The sequence below is a fragment of the Myodes glareolus genome, chromosome 3, assembly GCF_982192425.1.
Source record: "Myodes glareolus chromosome 3, mMyoGla1.1, whole genome shotgun sequence".
NCBI classification, from domain to species: Eukaryota; Metazoa; Chordata; class Mammalia; order Rodentia; family Cricetidae; genus Myodes; species Myodes glareolus.
In genome coordinates, this window is record NC_142028.1 from 84105025 (window position 1) to 84115386 (window position 10362).

Genomic DNA, 10362 nt, shown 5'->3' on the forward strand with positions numbered 1-10362 from the left:
GAGAAACCTAGCGTCCCCTGGAATTTCATGTGGAATGGGTTCACTATAACAGCTCTGTTTCTCGCGAGTTTTAAAAGGCTGGACCGTTGAGTAGTCCGCCTTTTTTCAAAAAAAAAAAAAAAAGTTCAAACTACTGTCCAGTTACAATTTGGCGGGAACAGAAAGTTTGAAAATTCAAGCGCCAAAGACTTCAAATAACGCACACGACATACATGCAATAAGTATTCCATTTTTAATTTATTCAGTACCCCACTACCCAATAAATACATAAATGCACAGAAATATTGGACTTTTGCACCCCTCCAAAAGAGGGGAAAATGCAAGAGCCCTATTGCAGTTCCGGGGACACTCTGCGAGCTGTTTTGTTACAAGTGTATCCAATGTCCCCAGCACCAGGGACTTGTGGGGCACCGCTCATTGCCGCTTCACTCGCTCTGCAGCTTTCGGAGGTGGTGGCCGTGTTTGGAAGCTGAGCTCGCCAGGCTGGACGACAAGATGTTTCGCACCCCCAAGTGTTCACGGTGCCGGAACCATGGCTATCTGGTGCCAGTCAAGGGCCACGCGGGCAAGTGTCGCTGGAAGCAGTGCATCTGTGATAAGTGCTACCTGATCACTGAGCGCCAGAAGATCATGGCTGCCCACAAGGTGCTCAAGACCCAATCTGCCGAGGAGCAGGAGGTGACCACGGGCACCCAGGGGCCCCAGCTGCCTCCCGGGGCTCCGGTGGCAGCGGCGGCGGCCGCCTCCTCGAGCTCAAGCATTTGCCCATTGCCCAGGGTGGCTCCGGGAGGCTCCCGGCCAGGCCCCGTGGTCACATGCTTCCTTGAGAGGCCTCCGCCGGTCCGCAGCCCGGGTCTGAGCGCCTTCCAGCGAGTCCCAGGCGGCCGCCCGGGTCCCAGCACCTTCCAGTCTGGCCTGGGGGTCCCCGGGGGACCGCACGACCGTCCCTCGGCGTGGCTGCCCCAGGGCAGCCCGCAGGTGCCCAGGCCCGAGCCCTACGGCCCCGAGCAGCGCCTGCCGGTGCGGCCCGTGCCCCGACTGCCGTTCACCGACTACGGTAAGTCCGGCCTCGTGCAGCCGACGGTTCCTCGGGCCTGCTTCAGTTCTGCAGCCTCCGGCTCTAAGCTGGCGTCCCAGACTGGTACCGGGGTGGGGATGGCGCCTTCCCCAGGTAAGCCCGCTTTGAGGACAAGGATCTGGGTGGGTGGCTTCTAATGGCAACGGGGAAAGGCTGGTGGGAGAGAGTAGACGGTGGTTATGTCGAGATGCAGTTTTTCTGCCCTTTGTGCTTTTGCAAGTAAAGATGGCAGCTGGGCAGCGTAGGCTGTGGCGCCTTTCTGCGTCCCCTCTGGGGAAGACAGGGCATGTCATCCCCTCCCCCTCCCAAGCCTAGCCCTCTTGCACCTGCGTGCGCCCCTCGCCTCCCCCCCCCCCACCGCCTGCCTGCCATTTTCTCCTACTATAGACTCTTTTTGCACTTGCTTTCTGGACTGCGCTTGCGCGCCCTCCTCTCGCCTGGAGGAGCCTCGAAGTTTCTCCTAACCTAATGCACCTGCACCCACTTTTTCTGTTTCACCAGATATGCTTGAGCACTAAGCATTTTTGCAAATGGCGAGAGGGAAAGGTTGGATCTTAAGAGGTTGTGGCTTTTTTTCCTCGCCACTCTTTGCCGTGTTGCTTTCACGATTAAAGTACGATTTTTTTCTTCTTTTTAAAAATAATTTATTTGTAATGCTTTGGTGTTTTGCCCTCATGTATGCCTGTGTGAGGGTGTCAGATCCCCTAGAATTACAGACAGTTGTGAGTTGCCCGGGAATCGAGCCCCGGTCCTCTGGAAGAGCAGCCAATGCTCTTAACGACTGAGCTGTCTCTCCAGCCCCTAAAGTTTCAAGTAATGGAGCTTTTGAAGCTCTTGGAAAATAGTCCTTTAGGATGCAGGTGTGGTTTTGGCACTTCCCGTATGACAGTAGAAAGGGCTCCAAGTGCGAGTCGGCGGGTTGCTCGGGTGTAACCGTGGACACGGTTCTTTCTTCAGTGCCAGATTCTCAGAAATCGACGCCAATGTTCTGTTATCATTTCTGCTTTCTGGGACTTTGTAAGAAATCTGTCTCCCGGGGAACTAACTGTTTGATGAGGAAGGAGAGGCCTAAAGCAGCAATCCTACAGCAGCATACCTTTGTTCCACCTCTCAACAAACAGAAATTTAAAGTGTGCTGAATACAAGCGGTCTGAAGAGGTGGGGAGAAGGCAGGCCCTTGTGGCTAATCCCAGCACGTGTGGAGAAGTCAGAAGCAGCTTTGATGAACTGGTTCTCTCCTTCTACCTCCTGGGTCCCTGGGATGGAACTCAGGTTGTCAGGCTTGGTGGCAGGAGACTTTACCTGCTGAGCCCTCTTGCTGGCCCCGGGGATGGGTGAGGAGCACCTGGATGAGGGAAGCACACCTCTGGGTGCATCTGGGAGGCATTTCCAGAGAGGCTTTACCAAAGAGGAGGTGGATCCTGAATGTAGGTACCAGAATCTCATAACCTAGGTCTCGGACAGGGTGAAAGGTGATGAAGAGAAAGCGTGTTAGCGGGTTGTTCTCCTTCTTGATGCTTCCTGGGTGAAATGAGCTGGGCAGCAATGGCTTCACCTGGTACAGCCTTATACCAGGATGTCCTACCTCACCGGGAGTCACAGATGGTGGTGCCAACACCCCCGTGCTGTGAGTCGAAACCAGCCACCCCTTCTTTAAACTGCCCTGGGTATTTGTCACAGTGACTAGGACACCTTCTTGCCTCCTGGAATCCTGTCCTGGGGGAGGGATAATGCTCTCTGAAGGATCCTACTGATCAGTGTAGAGAGCTCTAGTAACTGATGGGTCAGCTGGGATCCAACAAAGGTCTGTAGATGGGTGAAAAGGCAAATAGTCAAGGACAGTGGGGTTAAAAATGTAGTAAGAGGAGCGGCAGGCTGTGTCCCGCCGCCTGGCTAGCTTAACCCCCAAAATAACCATACGAAAATTGTATTAATTAAATTACTGCCTGGCCCATTATTTCTAGCCTCTTATTAGCTAACTCTCCAATATTAATTTATTGTAACCAGTGTCTGTCTCAGACAGGAGAATCATGGCATCTGCCATACTTCCCTTCTTCCCAGCATCCTGTTCTGTTTACTCTGCTCACCTAAGGGCTGCCCTATCAAAAGGCCAAGACAGTCTCTTTATTCAACCAATAAAAGACAGTCTTCTGTATTCAACAAATACAGAAGGAACTCCTACACCTCCTACAAAAGGAACTCCTACACCTCCTACAGAAGGAACTCCTACAAAGGAACGGGAGAGGGCTCAGAGGTTAAGAGCACTGGTCATTCTTCCAGAGCCCCTGAGTTCAATTCCCAGCAACCACATGGTGGCTCACAACCATCTGTAATGAGATCTGGTGCCCTCTTCTGGTGTGCAGGCATACATGCAGGAAGAGCACTATATACTAAATAAATAAATAAATAAATATCTTGAAAAAAATGAATAGGAGAGAGGCAGTGTCTGCAGTGGGAACTCCTGAGGTGTGCTATTCACACGGGCACTAAAGGAGCAGAAATTGAAGCAGAGTCCAGTGATGGCTGAGAACCACCACACAATGACTCGGACCATCTCCCGCGGTGCAGTAGCACTGTGGGACACCAGGACCACTGCCAAAGCCAGACCAAAGCCAGATGCCCCTCCCCCACACGATGTCAAACCAAGGAGGGAATGGAGGATTCCACTGCTCCTCCCAGCACAGGTGTCCAGAGCTCACCCTGGAAGATGAGTGTCGCTGTTAGTGCTGGGTGGCAGTTGCTGTAAACTCAACGTGGTGCCGAGCACAGGTGATGGCTGAGGGTGCAGTTGTAGACCGGACCCCTCTGCCAGGGAATATCGTGAAGAGGAGCTGGAACCGCGAGCCTGGGGAAGGGGTGGGCACGGAGGGCATCACCTGGCTTCGTACTCACTAATGTATGGCAGTCTACTTTACAAGAGGAGGTTCATGCGAACCCCTCACCCTGCTCTTCCGAGGATCTCTGGGCAAGTGCTCGTTGCCGAGCAAGGGAGACACTTTTTAACTCAGTGGTGTGGCCTCCCATGTTCCTGTAAGTCACCCTAGTTAATCTTACTGGTTCACACGCAGACACAGAGACACTGAAGTAGAAAGGGGACAGATGGCAAAAGGATCTGTGAGAATGAGAGGGAATGAGAGGGCGTGGAGATGAGCATGCTCAAAACACGTCATGTGCATATGTACAAAAGTGGCGGGTAACGTGAGATGCCTTTAGTCGGTTACGTCAGTCTTGCGATTACCCTGGAGACAGCAATGCGCTGCTTGGCTCCTCGGATTTGCGTTAACACGTCTCTCGTTGTCTTCTTAGGGCATCCTCTGAGATTCAGCTCTGATCATGTGGTGGGAACCGGGTACCCTGAGAGAGAGCCTTTCAACCAGTGCCCTGCCTGTGTCCCCGTGCCATCCTGCCAGCCCTTCCCACTGGATGGCCAGGATGCATCCTCAGCTGTGGGGATCCCGCAGCATAGAAGCTTCCGTCATGTCTCCTGTAGCCCCTACCACGGAGGCAGCTTGGTAAATCGGAGCCCAAATCCTTTCCAGGTTCACCCTTATCCCAGGCGCCCTCGCCACTTTCTCTGGTTCTCAGTCCCAGAGAGCCAGCTGTCATAAGGGAGTGTCTCTAGGAGGGCTCATGCAGGTAGGCCTGCACCACAAGGCCGCGGCTGTGGTGTCTGCTTCTCAAAGCTGGAGGCCAAAAGGCACTGGGATCCCAGGGGTAACCATGAACTTTAGCTCACATGGTCCAGCTGCTAGAAAGGCCTTTGTTCTGCTGAGCATCAATGCCACAGATCTCGTGAATGAGACTGGGGATTCAGGACCCTTAGCTGGTTGGTATATACGGTCTCAGAGATGCCCAGCTTCAAGCCCAGGTATTTCCTGCTATCCCGAGTGTGCCCCAGAGGTAGAGAAAATCTGGCTCTTGATTCTCGTGGCACCATTTACTGGCCAGCCTGGTAGATGTGGGTGTTCCCTTTGCCCCCTATTATAACCCAGGAGAGCAGGTGCCACCAGCCCACAGACAAAGAAAGGCTGTGACCAAGGGGAGCCTAGAGCACACCATCTGCTCACGCGGAAGCCTCAACTTGGCATCTAGGGCAGGGTTCTGACTGGACACTTTTGTTAAGTGTGCGATTCCAGTCTGTATTTGGGGCTGAGCTGTCCCACTGGCCCCAGGCAGAAGCTGTGTTCCAAGGGGAGGCTTGGCTGAGAGATTGGAATTAGAATGCTGACAGTTCCCTTCCCACCCCTGTCATGTCTGGATCAAACCTAAGAGCCAGTACATTATTTCCACCCATGTGCCGCCACCCTCACCACAGGCTTGAGACACATCCCAGTGACATCCCTTTGCCCTTGCCTGCACACTGCTGCCATGCCCCCTCTTCCCAAGAGGTCCCAGCCACTGGAGTTGGACAAGCCTAGGGAGCAAGTCCTGCATCCTGGGGAGTTATGCTCTCCAAAAACCCTTAGGGAAAGCCCCCAGGCTCAGCTAAGATGTGGCTGCATTCCTGCTTGCCTGCATTAGAGAAATAAAAGATGTGATGCCCAGCCGGCCTGGCTCACTGTCTCTCTCCCTGCCCTTCCTGTGTGTCCATGCAGGTATCAGAACCAGCTGGAGACCTCCAGCCAACCTACTGCTCGCCGCCGCCGCCGCCACCACCGCTCCCACCTCCACCATCGCAGCCACAGCAGCCCCCGTTCCTCCCACGTAACTACCTCTCTGCTCTCCACTTCCTGCCGCCGCCACCGCCGCCACCTTCTCCACCGTCCTTCTCACTGACCATCCTGTACAACACAGACACGGAGAATACCAGTAAGAGACCAATATTCCTGCCTCCAGATGAGCTGGGAAGAAGTTGGGGAGAAGAGGTCGCCTGAAGTGGGGGTGGGGAGAGGGACCTTGAGCTGAGCTCTTTCCCATAGCCCTCGGGTACTCTGTAAGCATGCACCCAAAGATTAGCAGTGGCTTCTGTCTGACCTCATGTGTAGGTGTTGTATGGAGGTGGCTTGTTTGTTCCCGGCTGCTCAGACCCGAAATAACCACACAGAAATGATATTATTTGCAATACTGTTTGGTCAGTAGCTTAAGTGTATTTCTGGCTAACTCTTATATCCTAAACTAACCCATCTCCATTAATCTGTGTATTTCCACGTGGCTGTGACTTACCGGCAAAGTTTTGGCATGTCTGTCTCTGGCGGCTCCATGGCTTCTCTCTGACTCCGCCCTTCTTTCTCCCAGCATACAGCCTAGCTTTCCCCGCCTAGTTCTGTTCTGCCCTGCCATAGGCTCAAAGCAGTTCTTTATTAATCAGTGGTAATCACAGCACACACAGTGGTAACCACATCACATAGGACTAACTCTTTCCCCTTAACAGTGAGGTGAGGTGTGCTCCTGGTATGCTCAGTAGATCAGAGGCTCCCAGACTTTAGATCAAGGAGGGACTGACAGCCATAGCAGGAGCCACTCTGGAGACACCACTGCTGTCACCCCCCAGTAGGATGACAGGAGCTAGAGAGTCTGCCATTGCTGCCTGGGAGACCTGAGCACAGAACCTCAGGTGACCCCCCCCCATAGCACCAGCCCCCCTCACAGGGTCAGCAGGCCTTCGGGATTTATGAGTACTTTGTAATTTCTTTTTAATTTTTAAAGAAATTAGTACTTTATTGTTTTGTACATGAACCTGAATGTTTTTATATGGGGGGGGTGGTGAGCATCACATACATGAGCAGAGAAGAACCTTGGCCATTACCTTCAGGAACATGGTCCATCTCCTTTGAGACAGGGTGTCTCATTGTCATTGGCCTGGAGCTCACCAATGAGGTTAGAGCGGCTGCAGGGAGCTGGGAGATCCCAGTCCCCACCTTCCTGGCCATTGTGCTTCTCAGGGCTTCCTGGGAGCAGACTTGAGTTCTCTTGCTGGGAGGCAGGCACTTCAGCGACTGAGCCATCTCCCCAGCCCTGCACATTTTTCTTCCTTTTAAAACTTCAACTTTAAAAGCTTATTTCTTGTGAATGCGTGACTGCGGGTACACGTGAAGGTCCGGGGATGGCTCCGAGCCCCTGCTCCTGAGTCCTCTCACCAACACGCCATTTCTTTATTTTGTTTCTGGCTTTGTTTTTGTTTGGGGCGGGGAGGCTTTTGTCTTTAATGCTTCTTTTTATTTTCTTTTTAGTTTTTTTTTTTTTTGAATTTGTGTGTATGAATGTTTGCTGCATGTGTGCAGATGCCTGTAGAGGCCAGCAGAGGGCGTCAGGTCCCCTGGAGCTGGAGTTGCAGGCAGTTAGTGGTCCCACATAGATGCTGGGGACTGAACTCAGATCCTCCAGGAGAGCAGCAAATGCTCTTAACCCCTGAGCCACCTCTCCCGCTCAGCTTCAAACTCTCTAAGGCTTCATTCCTTTCCGGCTTCTGAGCCCCCTGTGCTTTGGAAAAAAGTTGCCAGATTCAAAGAGCTCTTTAATATAATTATCAAAACTGTCCAATGAGCTGGGTGAGCCTGGAGCTGTGCAGTTTTACTAAAAAGGAAGCTGAGGCCCATGGCACACTTGCCTTGTGGCTGGAATAGTATGGCCTGAGCATCCACTTTATTCTGGTGTGTACTGCTTATGGGACCTTGGACAAACTCTTCTGTGGCACTTCAGGTCCAGCACCTGCCAAAGAGGACAGGTAGTGGCCTCTGCCTCGCTAGACGCTTCTGAGGGTAAACAGAAGGCAGGCAGCGAGGCATTCATGAACCTCGCTGCCCCTTGCTGCTCACCCATTGTCTTGTTACAGAAGGGCAAGTGGAGGTTCATAGCTGGGCTTCAGCAGCAATGAAGAGCCAGGCTGGATGGAGGACTCAAGGCTGTTCGTGTGGCCAAGGCTAGAAGTCAGTCTATACAACGGACAGCAAAGGATAGCAGAGCCACCGTCCACAGGGGCCTGGGAACAAGAGAAGGCCTTGTAGAAAATCTGCATCTGGCAACTGGTGACTCAGCCTCATTCTAAGCCCGCTGCTTTCCTTGTCCTTTACAGATGACCAGGACGCAGAGGTGCCCAGCCAGTCCAGCCAGCACTCCTCCCAGGAGCACTCTTCCTAGGAGCAGCCCAGCTAAACTACAGGCCGCCTCAAAGGCCGCTTGGGCGGGGAGGGGCATATATGGAAGCGATTATTTTTTTCCCTTGTGTTCATGTTATATAGCGAGGAAGGATATTAATAGGTACAAAATGGCAGCTAATTCTGATTTCGAGGTGGGAGGATGCATGTGGTTTCCAAGGTTCTCTGGCTCCTGTGTGGATGTTGAAGTGGTGTGCAAGGGGAGAGAGTGTCCCGGTGGAGCAGGACCTTTGAAGAGTGGGGCTGGTGAAACACAAGTTTAGGAATGAATTTAACCACCCTGGGCCATGCCACTTATGAAATTCACCTCTACAGGTGGCCTCTGATTTCCCCAGGCCTCACGCAGGAAAGAAGGCACCATCCATTTCAGCCTTCTGCTCGCTTTGCCTGATCCCCAGGGCTGGGTACCACAGACACGCACAGCTGGTGTCAGGGACTGGGATGTTGACAGCAGGTTCTGCAGCATCCCGAACCTTTGCTCAGCCACTGCCTCCTGTCTTTATCCAGCTAGTGAACATCCTGACAACTGGGTCACTTCACTTCCCTGTGAAGTTTAAGCAATGATAGGCGTCCTTTCTCATTGAAAATTTTGGGTTTTAGCGTTGGATGTTTTCATGGTAGGGAACTCATAGGCACTAAAGCAGTTCTCAGAGCATAAAATGGTAGCTTGTTCTCCGAGGACAGTTGAGCACTGAATAAAGTTAGCATTACAAATCCTTGTGGAAGGTTTCTCTGTTTAATTCTCACAGAAGGCTGTCGGCACGAGCCTGGCTGGGGGGCTTGGAACACCTGGGCTCCGGGTTCGCTGGTGCTGAGGCAAATCTCCCTTGCCTGCCTTTCTTGCCCTTGACCTTAGGAGTCAAGTGAGATGGTCTGAGGCAGGCTACCTTCCTCTAGTCTCACAAAGTGCCCCAGCATAGCCTCAAACCTTTCCAGCCTCGGGCTCCCCACTGCAACCCTGTTGCAGATTGAAGATAAAACTTGGTTGCAGATGGAGGCCGTGTCTTGGTTTCCCGGCCACCCAGACCCGAATGATCACACAGAAACTACATTAATTGCAACACTGTTTGGCCGATGACTCTGGCATATTTCCAGCTAGGTCTTACATATTAAATTAACCCGTTTCTATTAGTCTATGCATCACCATGAGGCTGTGGTCTACCTACCCACATTCACGGACCACACACTGTTTTATCCGCATCCAAAAATCCACAAGAGTCCAAGCATTTTCCAGGACCAAGGTCAGGAGCAGCAGGGCCTGTGAGAAATGATGCCCTGTTCTTCCAACAAGTACAATGGTGAGAACGGAGAGCCAGGGTCTGTCTTGGTCGAGGGTTCTAGAGCGGGCATTGTTATGGGTGATTCAGCTACTGCTTTACAAGTGTTCTCTGGGGCAAAGCAGACAGCGTAAAATCAATCTGAGGCCTCAGATCAGCACCGATTTAAGCCTGACCCAGTGCTGCAATGAGTCTGAACCAGGCTGGCCCATGGACCAATCTGTCAGGCTCCCTAGCCTGCGCTGGCCCTACTCTCCCAGAACACAGCGTTTCTGGAACCGACCTGCTTCTCCCCTTGGCCCTATTTACCCTGCCTTCACAAAACCCCTGCCAGTCAGTACAGCAGCATGGACTTCAGTCAGTGACCTGGCTTTTTTATTACATTGTTTCTCATGTCTGGCCAGCACAAATGTAGGAGAGAGAGCACCTGAACTGCACCTGGACCCACATCCAGACTAACTCAAGGACGAGACCCTTGCTTAGGTGGTGGGGTTTGTGGGGAAGGGATTAGCTTTCTAAGAAAGCCTCTTCTGCAGGGATTCCAGCCCACAGGCGCCCAGGAATTTGGGAGGGTTTCTCAGTTAACAGGGTCTGTCACTCCGTGATCCAGAGATGGCTCAACATCTTTTGGTTTTGGAGTACCAAGTGAGGTGGGCACCCTGTTGCAATGCTGCCCCCTCACTGGCTTGAGGCAGGAGACTACTTGCCTTCCTCCCGTGTGACCCCAGGTTGTCAGTCTGAAACTGTCCTTTATTATTCTACGAGGCCTGTCACAGTCATGGCTCTCGTGAATTGGGGGATGCGCGCACCCTGCCGCCTTCTGGGCAGTACAATGTATGTTCCTCTTCAGTCCGTGTTGCTGCCTTCCTTACAAGCTAGCCTGGCTCCCAACCACTCTGAATAAGAACTGACG

The 10362-nt window shown here is 52.6% G+C and overlaps 1 protein-coding gene across 1 annotated transcript; it reads left to right on the plus strand.

The window, feature by feature from the left end:
* Positions 1–362: 362 nt before the first annotated feature.
* Dmrtb1 (DMRT like family B with proline rich C-terminal 1) lies at positions 363–8888 on the plus strand. Its single transcript, XM_048453459.3, has 4 exons — positions 363–1057; positions 4385–4590; positions 5674–5887; positions 8091–8888. Exons 1-4 carry the CDS (start codon positions 496–498, stop codon positions 8153–8155), a joined length of 1047 nt encoding a protein of 348 aa, XP_048309416.2. The 5' UTR covers positions 363–495; the 3' UTR covers positions 8156–8888.
* The last annotated feature ends 1474 nt before the right edge of the window (positions 8889–10362 follow it).

What these genes read in the sequence shown, in the direction of transcription:
- Dmrtb1 (XM_048453459.3), top strand. Translation starts at nt 496, where the DNA reads ATGTTTCGCACCCCCAAGTGTTCACGGTGCCGGAACCATGGCTATCTG. An exon ending in ACTGCCGTTCACCGACTACG is followed by an intron (nt 1,058 to 4,384) that starts GTAAGTCCGGCC and finishes TTGTCTTCTTAG; the next exon opens with GGCATCCTCTGAGATTCAGC. An exon ending in CACAGACACGGAGAATACCA is followed by an intron (nt 5,888 to 8,090) that starts GTAAGAGACCAA and finishes TGTCCTTTACAG; the next exon opens with ATGACCAGGACGCAGAGGTG.